Source organism: Paroedura picta, chromosome 12, assembly GCF_049243985.1.
Source record: "Paroedura picta isolate Pp20150507F chromosome 12, Ppicta_v3.0, whole genome shotgun sequence".
Taxonomy (NCBI): domain Eukaryota; kingdom Metazoa; phylum Chordata; class Lepidosauria; order Squamata; family Gekkonidae; genus Paroedura; species Paroedura picta.
The window spans coordinates 4,291,184-4,310,999 of NC_135380.1; the positions used below are offsets into that span (position 1 = coordinate 4,291,184).

The 19,816-nt window shown below is 48.6% G+C and overlaps 1 protein-coding gene across 1 annotated transcript in view; it reads left to right on the top strand.

Moving 5' to 3' along the window:
* The window catches only part of POU2F3 (POU class 2 homeobox 3), a 53,854-nt gene that overhangs the window by 20,422 nt on the left and 13,616 nt on the right, over window positions 1–19,816 (top strand). Inside the window, exons 3-4 of the mRNA XM_077305454.1 lie at window positions 16,956–17,060; window positions 18,255–18,357. Coding sequence (XP_077161569.1) covers window positions 17,034–17,060; window positions 18,255–18,357 — 130 coding nt within the window. The 5' untranslated portion in view covers window positions 16,956–17,033. The remainder of the gene's footprint in view (window positions 1–16,955; window positions 17,061–18,254; window positions 18,358–19,816) is intronic.

Genomic DNA, 19,816 nt, shown 5'->3' on the forward strand with positions numbered 1-19,816 from the left:
GAGGCTGGGAGTTCAATCCCAGCAAGGTTGACTCAGCCTTCCATCCTTTCGAGGTTGGTAAAATGACTGGGGAAGGAAATGGCAAAACCACCCCGTATTGAGTCTGCCATGAAAATGCTAGAGGGCATCACCCCAAAGGTCAGACATGACCTGATGCCTGCACAGGGGATACCTTTACCTTTTATATATATTGATGATGATGATGTGACCCATCCTCCCCTCCCACAGTGGCCAATGATGGGTCTGGGGTTTCTTGAAGCCTGAAGAATGTTTCTGGGGTTTCTCGAGGGTAAAGAAGTTGAGAGAGGCTGTGCTAGGCCGAGAATGGAAGGGGCTTCAATGCAAAGGAGGGAGGAGGGAATTAAAGAGGGCAGCCCTGGGCAGCTTCCCTAGACTTTTGTCGGTCCACATGTGGGGAGCTGGCAGTGCATTTGCAATTTAAGCAAAAAAGATAATCAGGGATCAGACCGATGAAAAAGATGGGGGGGGAAAGAAGGGGAACACTGGACTGCAGTAAGCAGGGAGTGGCAGGTCCTGATTTCCGCCTCCAGCTGGGAGAAAAAAATATATTAAATAGCTGCTGGGCCAATGGCGTGACATCACTTCCGGGGGAAGCCCCGGAAGTGATCTCACCCCTCTCTCGCAATCGCTGAACTCCCTACATTTTTGGTTTTACCAGAGTTTCCGGCCATTCCTAGAGATGCCGGACATGGCTTCTGGGTTTTTCCAGAAGAGTTGTCACACCGCTGCTGGCATTGCCTGGCAACCCTAGCGAAAAGGGAACGAGCAGACCATATCTAGTCTAGATTAACCAGCGAGCAGGGCATGCGTGCAGCCGCAGTGCCGCCAGGGCTGCGAGGTTGCGTCGGCCTTGTTTGTTTTCAGAGAGATGGGCACCTCCCAGCCAGAGGGTTTGCAGGCACTGCCTTTAGAAAGTCCTCTTTGATTTAGGGATGGGAAGGCCTTTTGCTGAACTATTCCTCAAGGGAAGCATCTTCTCCTTTTGTGCGCTCCAGTGCACATGATCGATATGTACGTCTCACAAAATCCGTGAGAGATTCAGGGTTATTCTTTGCAGAAGTGTGGTTCTGGGGCTCCTTTTTCTGGATAGCTCCCTGAACAACTTACCCAAGAGCCCTGCTGGATGAGACCTGTGGCACATATACCTGCCTCCTGTTTCCCACAGTGGTCTTGGAAGGCTTGCAGCAACCTATAGTCAGAGGTATACTGCCCCAGAACATGGAAGTTCCATTTAGCCTTTGTGCCAAACAGCCGTCTCCTCCGTGAATTCGTCTAATCCCCCTTTAAAGCTGCCAAAGCCAGTAGCCATCCTGTGGCAATGAGTTCCGCTGGTTAATTATGTCTTGTGCATTCTGGTTAAAAAAAGGAAGCGGGTTTAAAGGTTTTATGGGTGCAGAGGTATGGGAGGAACACTATTAGGCAAAAGCTATGGAAATCTTTGGAGCCAGGAGGTTAACTGAATAAGTACTGGGGCAAAGATCAGCACCCTTCTTTCCTCTCTGCCCCCAGCTTATGACTAGTAAAACCAGAACTATGCTAAATAGCACAGGGGTTGGATTTGTTTTAGAGACAGAAAAGCAGAGCTGGGGGGCTCTCCAGGGTCATCTAGTCCAACCAATTGCACAATGCAGAAATTCACCGCTACCTCCCTCCCCCCCACCACCACATTTCCCTGGCTAACTTGGCCTGCAGGAGAATTCCTTCCTGACCCCAGAGGTAATCAGATCCCATCCCCCCCCCAGCATGCATGAAAAGAAAACGAGAGCCAAGCCCTGGCTCAACTTTGCTTGCCCTCCCTTTCATGATCCGCCTAGGTCTGTGGCTTTTCTAACTATTATACTGTTTTAAATATCTCCTTAGGATCCACTGGTTGGCAGGCAGCGCATCTGTGTCTGAGACAGATGTAAAACAAATTATGCAACAGAAGAGATATCATGCATACTACACTGATTCCGGAATGGCACTGCCTGGGTGCCGAATCTGAAGAGGTCTTAGTTACCCTGCCTATTGCATTCACCAATCTTGCCCCATAGAGCTCTAGGGAGTGGGCAGGCGGTCCCCCGTCCTGGCATTGAGGAGACACAAACCCCACCTCCCCATCTCTGGGATTCCTCCTGAAGCACCCAATTGCAAGAGCACTTCCCCCGCTCCCAGTATGGTGCCGACTGTTCTTTTTGCAGAATAAGGCCTTGTCAAACGGACCGGATCATGGCAGGGTTTCCACCTCCTGACATGCATCCCTGTCCCTTGGAGCCCCTTTGAAGGCTCTGAGGACTAAGCATGTGTTGGTTTAATTAATCCTCTTGGGTGCGCATCTGGAAGCCAGCCGATTTTAATTCCGCCAGATCTGGGCTTGCCACCCTGGAGGGGTTTCTTTTGCCATCCTCTTTCGTTCCCTTCAGCGCTGCATCAGATCTTTCTCCTGCCTCTTTCCCTCTCCATCCCTCCAGGAAACAGTCCCAGTTTCACTTTCTCTGCCTTCTGAAGGCTTTTTCTCTTCCCCGGTTGGGCTTCTCTGGACCCAGCATTGGCTTCTTGCTCAGAAGACAAACTGCCAGCCCTCCATTCCCAAAATGTGGAAACTGCAGACGGGGCTATGGGAAGAGGCCTCGTACCCTCGCTCCGGCAGCCCGCTGGATGGATAGCAGCTCTCCAAGGCCTGAGGCAAAGGCCTGTCTATTGAGGTCCTTCGCATCCATCTGCACAGAAGAGCTCTTCCAGCTGCATCATGGAGTCTTATTTTAGCCTGACAACACATTCTTGTTTTGCTGGCACCAATTCCTTGAGCCAGTTGCTACTAATCTGCAGTTCTCAGAGACCTGGTAGTGCCAACGAAAATTCCCATCTAAGGCAGGGCTTGCACAAGGCAACCAATTCCCTTGGCAAAGATCTCCTGAGTTCCCGTTGGCTCCCGATCCTCCAACCCTACCGCCCCATATCACTGTGACTTGAGTTCTACCCGGGGAGGAGAGGGTGGCGTTTATCAAGAACCATCTCCTTGTCCTCCTGAGCCCTCTCCCTTTCATTCCTTTATTTCAGTCAGTCGTTGTGGGGTGGGTTAGGGTTAGGCGAAGCACTTTGGAGCCAGAGAGGAAAACGAGGACCCTAAAAAGGGAACAAGGAGGAGGCAGGCAGGATCAGGGAGGGAGGGGAGGGGAGAGATAAGAAAGCAGAGTGGGAAGGGGTGTGGCTCTGACAAGCTGAAAGGTGAGAAACCTGAATTTGATAGGGGAGGGTAGGGTAGGGACTGGCAGCACCAAGGTGTGGAAAGAGGGACAGGGGAAAGAGAGGCTGTTGGTGAGGGTGCGGAGGGCAGGCCGATGAAAGAGCCTCGCCTGGCCTGGCCTCCTTTCACAAAGCCAGGATGCACAGTGCTCAGGGGCAACTAGACTTCATGTTGGGCAAAATTGGGAGGCGAAGTTGGTGGATCCTGCTCAGAAGATTCATTGCTAGGATCTCGGGAGGCCAGCATCCCTACTAAGAATATCAAGGTATTTGGGGATTTGCAGGTTTTTTTTCCCTAGAGGGAGGGGCATTCCCCATTTCTTAGCCATGATTGTCAGGAGCCCACATCCCACCAAATTGAATCACCCTCCAAAACAGGGCCTGGCATTAGATTAGATGAGGATGTAAGGTTGCCATCCTCCAGGTAGTTTTCCAGGCATTGCCATGATCAGTCCCTCTGGAGAAAATGGCAGCTTCAAGGAGGACACCGTGGAAGAGCATTGCCATAGAATTTCCTCCCCTCGCTAGACAGTTCCCTTCCCAAGCTCCACCCCCAAATCTCGAGTTGGCAACTCTATGGTGATGGCATCTTCCAGGGGGAAGAAGGAATATTTCCTTGCATCTCCCTCTTGAAGAAAATTGCATGGCCAAAACCAACTTAAGCGGGGTGGGCTTTGGGGAGGCCTACCCTCCAAAGCAGCCCTTTTCCCCAGGGGAAATAATTTCTGTTTTCTGGAGATCGGCTACAGTTCTGGGAAATCTCCAGGCCTCACCCAGAAGATGGCAACCTTGTCCCAATGCCTGAGCCCTGAAGGACATCTAGCCCAGAGGGTGACCAAAAATAAGAATACTTGTGAATGGTTCTTCTAACCTGAAGAGCCGGGTTTGAATCCCTGTTCCTCCACATGCAGCCGGCTGGGTGACTTTGGACTGATCACAGTCCTGTTAGAGCAGTTCTCACAATGCAGTTCTCCTAGAACTCTCTCAGCCCCTCACGGGGTGTCCATTGTGGGGAGAGAAGGGGAAAAGGATTTGTAAGCTGCTTTGAAACGCCTTCCAAAAAGCCAACTCTTTTTCTTCTTCAAGAAAAACCATTGAAGAATCATTGATCTTTCCCCGCCATTGATCTGTCCCAGATGTTCTGCTCGGGTGATGCGTCACTGGTCTGGCATGTCGCAGTCTTTGTTGCTGGTCCTTGATTGGTTCCTCTATTAATTTGTTTTAATTGCTATACTGATTAGTTGCCATCTTGGTTTTGATGAAATCCACCTGCAGAGCCAGAAGCTGCCAAGCGCGTGGTTTGTTCGTCTTCATTGTAGCCGTTTAATAGTCAGAATCTGGGACTATGGGAAGCTGCTGCATGTTTCTGTCTTGCGGGGCACAAATTGCATTTGGTCCTGCCCAGAGTTTATTCACCACAAGAGCAAAGACAAGGTGTTTTGTGGTTGGCTCTTGCCCCTGAGAGAACATTCCCTTTAGCCATTGAGTTCCTAGAGGGGTGGCCAAACTGTGGCCCTCCAGATGTCCGTGGACTACAATTCCCATGAGCCCTTGCCAGCCTGGAGAGCCACAGTTTGGCCACCCCTGGGAGGGTGTGTATCCCTTGTGAGGCTACTGGGGGAGTCAGTGCTTGCCCATCTTGTCCCTGATTTTATGCATTTTGTCCAACTCTTAAGCTTGGTTGTTTGCGCAAGCCAAGGGACATAATTATAGTAATTGCAAGGCTGTTCTTATTTACGAGCAATGATTATGTTTTATTTTATGATGCCTATAAGAGTGGAAGCTTCTGTGGGGGGATGGATGGAACGTGGAGAGGATTTGGGGGATTTATCTCATCTCATCCAGCAAACCTCTTCCTGTACAACTCTTGTCAGCTTGCTGGGCACGCAGGTTAAGAGTCTTCCTTTCCCCGAAGGGGGTTGTGTGTGCATGGAGGGAGGATTCCAAATCCCTTTTGAAATACAGGAAGCAGGAGAAATAAAGAGATGCAAAAGAGGGAGAACATCTCATTGATTCCAGTGGAGGCTTGTAGGCAATCCAGTCTGCATGACTAGATCCATGCACACAGCTCTCCCATGGACATTACCAGCCCCTTGCTAAGTCTTGCTTAGCATAGGGATCCCAAGAATTGCCACATTTGGGGTTAGGGTAGAATTTCCCAGTGAGCAGAAGGCAAGGCTGCCAATAGGTTTGGGAAACGCCTGGGGATTTGGGATGCAGAGCCTAGGGAGGGGAGGGTTTGGAGAGGGGAAGGACTTCGAGGCTTCACCCTTCAAAGCAACCTTTTTCTCCAGGGGAATTCATCTCTCTTAGATGAGGTCAGTTTTAATTCTGAGAGATCGTCAGGCCTTGCCTGGAAGTTGACAGACCTGCCAGGGGAAAAGCTATTGCAACATGTGGCTTGACTTGATAGTGTGAGTAATCTAAAGCTCCCCATAACATCTTGGCTTCTGCTAGATTGTGAGTTGCTTGAGGGTGGAGTGGGTGGAAAGGACACTAGAGAGTCTAGCCTACTATGCACACATTGGATTATTATTATTATTATTATTAAATTTATATCCCACCCTCCCTAGTGTCTCAGGGTGGTATACAACAGCAATGCACTTCCAATGCACTTTAGAAGTAGAAACTGTGAGAAACTTTGATTTCTAAATAAGGAATCTCAAAGAATGAAAGTTTCTTTATTTAAGAAACATGAAAGCATCTACAACGAAGGCATAGTCAGGACTAAAGTGCATGCACTCGAAAGCTCATGCCTTGAATAAATCATTGTTGGTCTCAAAGATGCTATTAGGCTTGAATCTAAGGGCATTTCCGCACCCATTAAATGTAGTGAAATGCTTACCTAATGTAGTTGTTATATTCTGGCTCCTCCATACGATGTCGCCAACATCCAGCATCTGGGCAGTAACCGGCCAGCTACATCCTCGATTTTAAAGTGCGAGTTGAGGAATTGCATCAAATGGATTCACTAACCTATTTAATGCTAGCTACCAGAGAGCAACCAGCAGGCAACCAGCAGAGGAAATGTATGGAGGCTGAAAAAGAGCAGACCTTTGGGGGGTGGGGAGTTGAAGGTGATGCGTGCCGCCAAGCCAAAGTGATGAGTAAGGGTATCCTGGGGAAATAAGGCCTGCAGGAGAGGTCAAGCATGAAGATCCTTCAAGGACAATTCAAGGAAGCTGGGGAAAGGGGAGGACATTGTTGAGAGAAATGTCAGATCCAAGCCTGGGCAAAAGTCCAGTGGTATGAGAGTCGGAGAGACAGGTTGCCAGGTACCTGACAGGGGATGGAGAAAAGGGTACAATTGCCAGATCCTGGTTGGGGAAAATGCTAGAGATTTGGGGATGGAGCCTGAGGAGGACCTCAATGGAGTCTGATGCCAACAGAGCCCACCCTCCCAATCATCCCATTTCTCCAGGGGAACTGATCTCTGTAGCCTGGAGCTGAGCTGTAATTTCAGGGGATCCCCAGGCCCCACCTGGAGGCTCAGAAGAAAAAAGGAAATCGCGAGGCACAATGATATAGTGGTCTTCTCTGTTTATAGGTGAAAAGGTTACGACATAAAGTCTAAGTGGTCCAACATATGATCAAACATAAAGAGTCAACCAAAACGGGATCCTCGGTTAAGTGACCCGCTTTCTGTTCTATCTTCGTCAGTGGTTGCTCTTCCAATATATTGTCATAGTAGTAATCTACTACTATGCTCATAATCGTCTGGGGATGTCATAAAGTGCCCATAAAGCGGGCACTTTATGAAATCCCCAGACCATTATGAGCATTTTGCCAGTGTGATACTACGACTACTACTATGACAATTGTGGAACACATTGAGGAACCCACCTGGAGGCTGGCCTCCCTAAGGGAGGCCCAGTCAGAAAGTGGCTCCAGGAAGACCCAGCAGGGCTTTTGTGGGAGATTAGTTTGCAGCGATGTTAGGCAAGAAGAGTCACTTGTGAGTAGGAGAGCAGAAGAAGATGTTCTGCTGGGCTTGACAGGTCGGGGAGGCATGCGTCTCTGCATCTGATTATCGCCTCCTCCATTGGTGTGTCTTCTGCCACACTCACGACCTGGGCCTCCTGACGCTAAGTGGCCCCGATCCCTTTGAGCATGGCTGAGATTCTTCCCAGGCGGCAGCGGTACAGTTGCTAGAACGCCAGCCAAATGGGTCTAGATCGGTTCCAGAACAGACTTGCTGTTTCTCTCTCTCTCCCTCTCTCTTTTTTTATTATTAGCGCTCTTATGGCTATTCCTACCATCTCTCTATTACTCGAGCAATAATTGCAGGCAGGTTGGGAGATGTTCTCTCTTCATCATTCTCCCGTCTTGTGAAATGTTTATGAAACACCTTCCCCAAACGAGTTAGGCAACCGGGCAGGAGAGCTTTGATCACCTTCCGTCACCCACCTTTTGTTGCTGAACGGTGTGGTTTTTTTCCCCCCATGGGGCTGAGGTGAGATACCCATCATTCCACTGTCAGGGTGACAGAGGGAGCTGATCTCTGCTCACTTTCTCCATCACACGACAGCAATCGGATCCCTGGAGGAAATGGGTTATGTGGAGGGTCGGCTTCATGGCACTCTGAGAATCCCTCCCACCCGAGATCTGGCCACCCTCTCCCCCCATGCCCTGCCAGTAGCCAAGGGGGCCTGAGAACCTTACCTTTGGAGATTTGGGGGGTTGTTTTATAGACCTGAACCCAATTACTTGTACACCCCTTTAACTCGAGTGGCCCTGCAATCTCTCTACATGAAACTGAATGAGTGGTAAGACAATTCCCCAATGTGGTGCCCTCGGGAGCCACGGGGCCTGCTGAATTTTTTTTAGAAAGGGCACAGAAAGAAAGAGACATGAGGAGAGAGAAAGGGACGTGGAGGATGTGGTTTTCTGCTAATAACTTGGTTTGGTAGGAGATCCAGACCAGGCCTTTACATAACACAGGGGTAGTCAAACTGCGGCCCTCCAGATGTCCATGGACTACAATTCCCAGAAGCCCCTGCCAGCGAATGCTGGCAGGGGCTTCTGGGAATTGTAGTCCATGGATATCTGGAGAGCCGCAGTTTGACTACCACTGACATAGCACATGACTTAGCTTATAAAGTTTGCAATGATAGTGACTAATTTGGACGACTTTTTAAAAAACAGGATAGGGAAGGGATACATATTCATAGGGAAGGGATATATAGGGGGAGCTTGGTCTGTTTAGCCTGGAGAGGAGGCGGCTGAGAGGGGATCTGAGAGCCATCTTCATGTATTTAAAAGGCTGCCATGGAGAGGATGGAGCAGAGTTGTTCTCTCTTGCCCCAGAGGGACGGACCAGAACCAAAGGGATGAAATTAATTGAAAAGAAATTCCATCTTAGCCTCCGGAAGAAGTTCCTGACAGAGCGGTTTCTCAGTGGATCAGGCTTCCTCGGGAGGTGGTGGGTTCCCCAACTTTGGAGATTTTTAGGAAGCAGAGGCTGGATAGCCATCTGATGGAGAGGCTGATTCTGTGAAGGTTCAAGGGGGCAGCAGGTTACAGTGGATGGGTGATAGGGTTAGAATCATAATTATTATTCTATGATTCTATGACCCTGATTTTAGCCAAGCAAGTGAAATGGAAACTCCATTTACCTCTGAGTAAGAACAACAGGGGCTTGAGCCCCCAAATTACCATATACATGGTCTTCTTGGGACATACGCTTGGCCCCCATTTGAGACCATTGACCCCCATTTAAAACCTTCTTAAAGGCACTATGAGTCTCTTGTGGCGCATGAGTCTCTTGTGGCACAGGGTGAGGCAGCAGACATGCAGTCTGAAGCTCTGCCCATGAGGCTGGGAGTTCGATCCCAGCAGCCGGCTCAGGGTTGACTCAACCTTCCATTCTTCCGAGGTCGGTAAAATGAGTGCCCAGCTTGCTGGGGGGGGGGGGGGGGTAATGACTAGGGAAGGCACTGGCAAACCACCCTGTATTGAGTCTGCCATGAAAACGCTAGAGGATGTCGCCCCAAGGGTCAGACATGACCCGGTGCTTGCACAGGGGATACCTTTACCTTTACATTTTTAAGAGCACTAGCAATCCTGAAGTGGAGACTTCGGCACCAATTCACAACCCAGGTGTGTCTAGCACTGGGGGCCGATCATATGTCCCCAAAAGGTCACCCGTAGGAGCTGAGACACCTTCTCCATCTCCCACTGCAGCAAGCAGCCACCATAGACTTGCAGTGCCACAGTGCCCCCATTGCAGATGGCTGGAGAGGGTTACTACATCTTCCAGCCCAGCAGAAATCAGAGGTTGCTGGGTCAAACAAGGTCCCACTGGATTCCAGCCGAGCTCCTCAGTTCGAGCAACTACCTGCTTCTCTGATTGCCTGGCCTCCTGAAGATCCATTCTCACGATGATGATGAGATTCTTGAGAACACAGAATCTAAAAAGACATAATGAGGGGTATGTTGAAAGCCTGTGGGATTTGTACATCTAGAGGGTTAGTGGGAGAACACCGTATTCTTGTACACACCTCGCCTTTTACCAATTGCCAGATTCCCAAGTGTGTGCGGGTACTGATATCTGGAAGTGTCTCTGTGTTCTCTTCTGCGGAGCTCCCAGATGACTTAAAGGGAAGAGAAATGTGGCGTTTTTGAAGAACTGAAAAACATAAGAAGAGGATCGCTGGGTCAGAAAGCAGGGCCAACTCGTAAGCTGGCTAACTGCCAGGAAATTGCCTTTTTGGTTAGCATCATCCATTAAAAAAAATAAACCACGTTTTTTGTGTCAGGGAAGGGTGATCATTTCTTTTCAATTGACTACACGCTTGGATCTACCCTTCTTGCACCACCCCGACCCGTCTGAAATTCACCAGGCTCTGCCCCTTCGCCCATTCAAACCACACTGGCCCCACCCATTTTGCAACTCACAAGTTGGCCACCTGACCAGCTAGCCTGGGCTCTGTCCCTAGCAGTGATTCCCAAAGAGACCGATGAAGGAAGACGGTTTCTTCCGTATTTGTGAAGGCTCATTTCAATCAAGAAATGGGTTGAGGCAGTTACTGGGATGCCCCATGGTCTTTTTGTAGTGATGCTGGGAAATGCCGGATGGTTGGGCAGGAGTTGGGAGACCCGCACCTGAGTCCACAGCTTTCGGTTTGTAATCATTTGTCAAAGTTACCGGCCTGTCTTGACCCTCATGGGAAGTGTGATAGGTGTTAAGGGGCTCAGTCCTTCTCACTACGGTCCCCATCCCCAAAATTTCTACCGCCTGTTTGATAAATGCTCTGCAACTGGAAGAGCTGCAGGATGGCAAGAAATTCCACAGGTGCAGCACATTGTCAGGATCAGCCCCTCTCAGGTCAGTCCAAATGACAAAGGGGAGGGCGGACCCTTCCAGCCAATTCCACCATGTAGTAAACGTGAGCTTCACAGCTGCTACCTCTTTTTCCCAGATCGCCCAGTTCTTCTCTGGCCCGGAGAATTTTTTGGAAATGTAGGCAAGGGGGTGCAGACGCCCATCCTCACCCTCCTGTAGGATCACCGCCCCCATGGCTACATCCGAAGAATCCACTTTTACCGTAAAAGCCCTGTTGGGGTCGGCATGGGCTAGTATCAGCTCCTGTTGGAATGGCAGAGACAGGAGGGGGAAAACTATTCTGTAGCTTCTCCTGCTTCTGTAGGGAGGCAAGCATATGAGCCTCCTCCAGAAAAGAGGGAGCTGGCCCTGTTTCCATCACCCTTGTTCCTTTCCAGAATGTCCCTGAGCCTGTTATGCATGGGCCTTTGCTTTTGCCATGCATCTCTGTTGGGTTTTCTTGTTCATTCTGCATTCATTTTTCCCTCTTCACCAGTCATTTTGCTTTCTGGTTGCCGTTTCCCTGGGTTTTCTGAGAGTGGTTTTGTATCTGTTTTCCCATTGTTTTGCTTCTGAGCTCAAGAGCATTTAAAGCAGGGGTGGTCAAACTGTGACCCTCCAGATGGCCATGGACTACAATTCCCAGGAGCTCATGGGACTTGTACTCCATGGACATCTGGAGGGCCACAGTTTGACCACCCCTGTTCTAAAGCATAAACACACCTTTTTTTCCCGCCCCAAGGTCACATTGAGCTCATTCTTCTTACTCTGTACCGTCTGATGGTCACTCGGGGTTATTTTACTTTTTCAAAATTAGCAGCATGAGTCCAGCCTTATTAGAATATTGCTAGTCTTGAACTGCTGGAGGGTGGGGAAAGAAATGACAAAGTTTGCTTCTCTGATAGATCTTCGAGAAGCCCCTTGACAAGTTCTGGAAGAGGGGTGGGAGGAAAAGAGGCAATGAAGCAGGGGGATGTTGGAGGGTGGCTACTCTCCCACTTCCCACAGTGGTTGATAATACAGCAGAGCATCCACTTGACCTTGACAATCAAAAAGGGGGCTTTGCGGCTGCTCTAGTCAGTTTCAGAAATAATTTTGTCAATTTCAGGATTTCCCCCCCAAAACATGCCTTCTTTCCTTCCAAGAACTGAAAACACAAGGATCTAAAAGGAACTATCTCCAGTTCCTGCACACCCCATGTTGATTGGCAATAAGTCAGGCAAAACCCCCGGAAGCTGAATGGTATTTTGGGTTTTGTTCCCGGCATTTGCATACAGTTTTATTCTGGATCTGCGTATGCAGCTGGGGCTTTGTGAAAGGTTGGCTCTGGAGACAGCTGTTTATTGGTTGCCTTTCCAAGTGATAATGAGCCATTTGTATGGGAAGGAGGGCAGAAGTCCTAGAAACCAGGTGCAGGGGAATGACATTCCCTTGGGAGTTACCACCATGCTTTGGTTGGGTGTCAGTTCTCATTTTCCTCATGGAATTTTTAAGAACTTGGGATTGCAGGCAGGGAGATGGCTCGGTGAAAGGAATTTTAAAAAGCCAAAACTGGGAAGCAGCTCTTCTTTTTTTCTTTTTTCTTTTTGCCAACCCTACCCTACTTCATGTTCTCATGTTGTTTAGAGCTAGGGTGCAGCAACACACCCCTTTTGTGCTTGGCCCGTGTCCAAACCCTTGTGTTTTGGCAGGAGCAAAAATTGATTTCAGTTTGGAAATTGCTTGAGGACTTTCCACCCTCATTGCCGATCAGGATCGTACAGTTCCCAGGCAAAGAGGGGCATTTGTCCTGGACTCAGCCTCTCTTTTCTCAAGTCTTGGAAGCTGTTTGGGATTGCAACTCCAGATCTGGGTTAGACAAGGACACATGAATCCTCCAGCAGCTCCCTGGGTCTTCGAGCGCTGTGGCTACAAAGCGAGAGCAATTGGCAGTTTGTAAGTCGGTTCTCAAACAGAGCTCAGCGGGTGTTGGAGTTTGGGCGGGGAGGGTGGGTTAAAGGTCTGACTTGTCCTTGTTTAGCCTGTTGGGTGATCCTTTGCATGTTGTCCATTTCAACAAACATCCTGGAAGCCCTGGTGACATGGAGGGCATCATGATTTCCTCCCCCCAAAAAAGAAGCTAGAATTTTTAGCAAAGCAAGATGATACTGTACCCCTCCACAAGATGGAGATGTTGTTCTGTTTTTTTTTTCTGAGGAAACTTGCTGGGTCTTTGGTCAGTGCCTCGTGTCCGTGGGTAGGACCTGCCCCATGAGGAATCTTCCAGCTGACATTTCGTGGTGTCTTCTCTCTCTCTCTCTCTCTCTCTCTCTCTCTCTCTCTCAACCTCTGCTGTTTGTGTTTCGTCTCGTATGTAAACTCCCTTTTCTAAATGAACACAGACACGCCGGTAAATTAATATCGGAAGACTCAGAAGCTTCCCATCTCCCCCTTCTGGCTGGAAGACAAATTTCAACGAAAGGTTTTAGAGAGATGCGAGGGAGTTCAAGGAGCATTTGCATTTTATCCAGTAAATTCCAGTGCTTCAAAAATGTAAGCTTTCAGGCTTAGCAGAGCTCTTCAGCAAGTAGAAATAGGATTTCCGGAGCAGAACCTGAACATACATGCGAGTCAGTGAGTTAGGTTCACTGGGAAGCTGCATGGGATGACACTATTCACCTGAGGTGGCCCCCTAGCACACACCTGAAAGGTATGTGTACGCATCTCCTGTGTCCCATCACCACTCCAGAGTTTGCATACGTTCTCTCATCAGGGTTGGGACAGTCATTTGTGCATCTAATTTTCCATTCTGGACACTGTAAAAATTCTCCAAACTCCTGACATTTAAACATCCCGAGGTAAGAAAAAAGCAGTGCAAAATGGGGTTCAGGCAGGGGGGGGGGATCTTATGGAGGACAGATAATGAAGACACGTTTTTGAAATGGGGAAACCTCATGCTTTTCAGAAACAACTCTTAGCTTGTTATCTGCAACATTACCTTTTCTAATGAATTTTACCAATTGCAGATTTCTGGGGAAGCTTTTCTCTTAGATTAATTAATAATGAATGGGGAAGGTTGGTTTAAAGGGTGCAACAGAGCGGGAGAAACCTGCAAGGATTTACCAACAACCTTTTTTGTATTCACCAAAGATAGAGGGCCATTTTATATCCCTCTCTTCAGGAAGGAAGGAAGGAAGGAAGGAAGGAAGGAAGGAAGGAAGGAAGGAAGGAAGGAAGGAAGGAAGGAAGGACTAAGGGGGAGGGAGGGAGGGAGGGAGGGAGGAGAGAGAGAGAGAGAGAGAGAGAGAGAGAGAGAGAGAGAGAGAGAGAAAGAAAGAAAGAAAGAAAGAAAGAAAGAAAGAAAGAAAGAAAGAAAGAAAGAAAGAAAGAAAGAAAGAAAGAAAGAAAGAAAGAAAGAAAGAAAGAAAGAAAAGCTGGAGGGGGAGGGATCATCAAATGTTTGCTGTGAAGCCTGGTGTCAGCAAAGGGGGGGGGGGGGCAATCCAGCGCTTGCGAAACTCCTCTGATCTTCTTTTTGCCCTGGGCAAGCGGTTTGTGGTTTTTGAGTTTGCTCTGTTCTTTTGCCAGGAGAATAAACGATCATTAGTCACCATTATCATCAAAGACTGTGGGGCAAACAGATAGGGTGCCTGGGTCGGGATGGGAACGGTGCACATCTTCCTTGACAGGACCCCCAATGTTGTCGACCAGCCGCTGGACCCTGACCCGGTAATTCCCAGTTCTGTCTCCAAACCCAATGGCAGCTCTCCTTTGAACCCGGTATGTCCGTCCGTCCGTCCATCTGTTGATCCTCTTCATCACTTCCTGTCCAAGCGGCTTGCAGACCTGCTTAGCCTCCCTGGTAGAATCGTGGGGTGCCTTTGGCCCATTCTTTAGTTGATTGGAACCCTCCCTTAGCGGAAAATGATCAGAAGGGTTTTGTACAGTAATGCCAGCCAGATTGTATTTCTGACTTCTACATTGGCTGGAAAGATGCCCACGTAGGGCATTGGGGGCACCAAATTCCAGGATCGAAAGGAATGGGGGCGACTGAGAGAAACAGAACTTTTATCTTAGCTGCAAGACGTTTGCTGGGAAAAATTGGGTTAGACTAGAAGTCACTTTATAGGGACCAGAACCTCCAGAATACTACAGTATTGGATCTTGCTTTGAAATGGATTGTGATGACTTTTGAGGAGTAGCTGCCAAGGAAGATAACCGAATAACCAATTCAACCGGCGTGGTTTTTCAGCTGTTGTTTTGAATAAATAATTACATTAACCACCATTTGTTTGGGAGCCTCAACGCAGGGTTTTGTCCTTTTGGTTTGATTCTCCTACCGCTCAGTGGCCGTTTGTTTGTTCTCCTTTGGCAAAATTTGGGGGCAGCCTCCAAAGATGTCAACCATTAAGGTTCAGAAGGTAAAAATATAAGACCTTTTTTAAAAATCTTGTTTAGTATTAACATATACCTTTGAAGTGTTGAAGTGGTCGATAAGAGAGGTTTGGTAGATTTTTTTTCATCATTTTTTTTCATCATTCAAATAGATCAGGGGTTGTCAAACTGCGGCCCTCCAGATGTCCATGAACTACAATTCCCAGGAGCCCCCTGCCAGCATTCGCTGGCAGGGGGCTCCTGGGAATTGTAGTCCATGGACATCTGGAGGGCCGCAGTTTGACTACCCCTGAAGTAGATGATTGTTAGGAAAATCCTTCCCTTGGCTTTGTGGTGTTTAGGAGATGTTATTTATGTTACTAGCCATTGCAGCCACACAGCTGGGCCACCCACAACCGAAGTAAGGTTCACCACACACTCCCCATTGTGCAAAAAAAAAAAAATTGTAAAAAAAAAAGCATGCGGTTCTCAAGGCAGGAGACACTCAGAGATGGCTTGCCATTCCCTTGCCTCTGCGTCACGCAACCCTGTTATTTCTGGTGGCCTCTCCTCCAAAGACCATTTATTAGTCATAGAACATGTGTCGTGGAGCCAGGAGATCTGGGGATTGTCCGGCCGCCAGACTAGAGACGTTCAGACGTGGTTTGCCACCACTTGCCTTGGTGTCATAACCCGAAGAGTTCCTTGGGGGAACTGCCAAGGTCACCCACATGGGGTCCACATGGGGAAGAGGGGGAAATCCGCTGCTCTTTACCACTACACCACTGAGTGTGGTCTAGGAGGCACCAAATGTTGAGAAAAGCTGAGGCCCAATTGAAGGAGGGGGGGAGGATTAGCTTGTTCCAGTCCCTGAGAGCTTCTGTAGTCCTAGAAGACGGAATTGGGTAATGGCGGGGACCCCAAACTGTCTCCCCTTCTGCAGTTCCTTGCAGGCTTGCAGAAGGTCCTGCTTCAGAAAGATGTCTTGCTCACTTTTTTGCATTTCGCCTTTTTGCATGTTGTGCCTTTTGTCAATTTGAAGTCCAGTTTTTGGACACAACTTTGGTTTCCCTTTGGGAGAAAAGCAGGATCAAAATATCCTAAATAAATAAACACGTTTTATGCATTTTTAAAATCCATTACAGCTGATGCTTCTTACCGTTAGTTTAACGCATCAAGACTTACAGTTTTTAACAGTTTGATAATTGCTTTTATTAATGGTATAATTATTTTTTTTTCATTTAATTATTGGCCTGGAAGGCCACAGGCTAACGTTAGAAGCTAACCTAAATCAAGCCTGTTTAGCACTGGATGGGAAACCATTGAGGAAGTTGAGTTGCTACGGTTGCCAGCTTTGGGTTGGGAAATACCTGGAGACTTTGGGGGTGGAGCCAGGAGTAGGAGGGATTTGGGGCGGGGAGGGACCTCAATAGAGTGTAATGCCACCACCTGTTTTCTCCAGGGGAACTGATCTCTGTCACCTGGAGATGAGCTGTAAAACCGGGCGATCCCCATACCCCACCTGGAGGCTGGCATCCCTAAATGGGAAGCTACCTCTGAATGAGTCTGCCTCATTCTGCATGGTCTACTAGGGCTGGAAGCAGTTCCCAACTCCAGCTACCTCAGGACAGGCAAAATATGCACAGCGTGCCCATTCAAGCTTAGAATCATAGAATCACAGAATCATAGAGTTGGAAGGGGCCATACAGGCCATCTAGTCCAACCCCCTGCTCAACGCAGGATTAGCCCTAAGCATCCTAAAGCATCCAAGCTTCCCTAAAATGAACGTGAAAATTACGATTTCTGCGCAAAGGTTTCACCTCTCGTCCCTGTTGACAAGCGTTTGGCTGTCGGTTTTCCATTGCTGCTGCCTAGAAATGAGCAGCACTTGGAAGGAGAGGCGACTGGATCTGTCCCCGGTGGGTCAAGTCCAGGCTTGGCAGCTGCCAGCCTCAGAACGCTGTTCCCCGCAGCGGCCGGCCTGCCTGCCTGAGGTCCGCTGGTGTTGACGACGCTGCCCTTTCCTTTGCAGATCAAGACGGAAGACCTCGGTGACTCCTTGCAGAGCTCCCTCTCTTCCCGGCCGAGCCACCTAGTGCAAGGGCCCTCGATGATGCCTGGAGGGCAGATCGCTGGGGTAAGAGGCGGAGGCCTGCGTGGACATCCGGCAAGGAAGGGAGGCATGAAGAATGGGGAAAACCTCCCCTGCAAAATTACCTGGGTTGGGAAATACCTGGGTATTTACGTGAGGGGGTGGAGCCTCAGGACGGCGGAGTTTGGGGCATAAAGCTATAGAGCCCACCTTCCCAAACAGCCATTCCCCCCCCTCCCCAGGTGAATGAATCTCTGTCACCTGGAGATCTCTTAAGGACATCTCTTAAGGGGAATGACCTCCCTACCCTAACCTATGTTTGAGTACTGAGGCTCCCTCCCCAGTGAGAATGCCAACTCAGTGTTGCCCCCCCCCCTGTAGCAGGTGGGAGACTGCAGGGAAGGGGAAGAAGCAGTTTGGTGCTCCAACATGGTGTGATGTCACTTCCAGGACGCAAAGCTGAATTCTAGAGTGTCGCACTGTCATGACGTCACTCCTCGTTTCACGCACACTGGCACAGAGCCAATTCCTCCCCCCCCCCTCCACACAAACAGGAAGTCCTTTTCAGGGGTAGGTTATCTTGGAGAGCTGAAGCATAAAGAGTGATCCTGGCAAACAGGAACATGACCTCACAAATCTTAAGGACTGTAGTTAGAGTCGGACTTCTCCTCTTCAACAGGAGCTCCGCTGAAGCGCATGTAACTGTCATGGCCTCCTTTCTTGTCCGGTTGCTCTGGAATTTCATATTGCATCTTCCTTGGGGCTGTGACCTGCCAACTTATGCTCCGTAAAGCAACATGCACTTTATTGGCACCGTAGAAATAAATTAACAGCAATAATTATGATGAGAATAATAACGCTGTGCCCTTAGGAGCCCCCCCCACACACACACACACACAATGCCTCTGTCACCTCCAGCTCAAGGAGCTCCTACTCTGCTTGGTGTAGTGGTTAGCAACAGCTTCTAATCTGGCAAGCCGGGTTTGATTCCCACTCTTCCACATACAGCCTGCTGCGTAACTTTGAGCCAGTCACAGCCCTGATAGATAGTGCAGTTCTCACAGAGCAGTCCTGACAGAGCTCGCTCAGCCTCACCTGCTTCACAGGGTGTCTGTTGTGGGGAGAGGAAGGGAAGGCCATTGTCAGCCATCAAGAGGCCCCTCCAGGCAGTGAAAAGCAGGCCAAAAAACCCAACTCTTCTTCTTGACAAGTCCGCCCCCCCCCTTTCTTTTCCTCCAGGACATGAGTTCTCTTCACACCTTACAGCAATTGGTGCAGGTCCCTGGCCACATGCAATCCGTCCCCCTCTTCCTGCTTTCTCAAGCCCCAACAGGACAACAAGGTAAGGTGAATGCGCCTCTCTCTCTCTCTCTCTCTCTCTCTCTCTCTCTCTCTCTCTCTCTCTCTCTCTCTCCTCTCTCTCTCTCTCTCTCTCTCTCTCTGAGGAACATAGGGAGTCGCTTTAAGCTGAGTCCGTCCATTGATCTCTCTAGCCCACCATTTGACTGAGAGCAGCTCTCCCAGAGACAAAATTGCAGGTAAAGGTTTCTGGTTCTGCTCCAAAGCCTGAGACCCTTTGGCTGGAGGTGCCAGGGACTGTGTCTCATGGATCCTCAGAGAAGAGAAGACTCTGCGCAAATCTCTTATGTGGGCCTGCCACATGGATAACTCATTTTTCTGCACAATAAAATCAGTTTTAAGACCAACAAAGATTTATTCAAGGCGTGAGCTTTCGAGTGCAAGCACTATTTTGCATCCGACTTGACTTCTGTAACTCGCTCTGTGCAGGGCTCCCCTTGAGGCTGCTCTGGAAACTGCAGCTGGTCCAGATGCTCAGCTCCTGACAAGAGCCCCAAGGAAAGCTCATATTACACCTGTGCTCTCCCACCTGCACTGGATCAGGTTTTGCCTGTTACGTTTAAGGCCCTAAACAGGCTGGGGCCCCTGTATTTTTTGAACTTTTAAGGCCATCCGTGGTCTGGGATCTGACTATCTAAGGGACTGCATGTCTGAATATGTCCCCCGGAAAATGCTGCAGTCAACAATTATTATTATTATTTGTTTATTTATTTATTTATTTATTTATTTATTATTACTATTATTACTATTATTATTATAGTTAGTTAGTTAGTTAGTTAGTTAGTTAGTTAGTTAGTTAGTTAGTTAGTTAGTTAGTTAGTTATTACCCACCACTTCCAAATACGCTCGTGGTGGGTTACAGATGTCCAGTTAAAAATAAGGTGACCAGATTGTCCCACTTTTGGCAAATTGTACTTATGTTGAAATTTTTAAAATATATATTACAATACTATTTTTGCATTCTATGCATTCTATGCAAATGTATGTTGCTCCATATAGACCAAATTTTAATCAAGAACCCCCCTTGGTCAATGGTGTCCCGCTTTACCAATGTTAAAATCTGGTCACCTTAGTTTTAAAAAAAACCATTAAAAACCCTATTAAAATGGACAAAAATACAAATACAATAGACCATCAACCCAAATCCTATCCCTACCTCTAGAGGGAGGAGGCCAACCAGCTGGTCATCCCCGGTGGAATGAGCTCCCAGAGAACATCAGGGCCCTGACAGGGCTAGCACAGTTCCACAGAGCTTGCAAGACAGAACTCTTCCCCCAGGCATACGGTTGAGGCCCAGAACAACAGAACAACATAGGGCCCCTAACAGTTTGGGGCCCCCTCCTCCATTCTCCCTTTTAAGGGGAATTAATAGCAGTGACTCAGCGTAGGATATTTATTGCTAACTTTAGTCACTTAATTGTATTTTATTGTGTTTACACGTT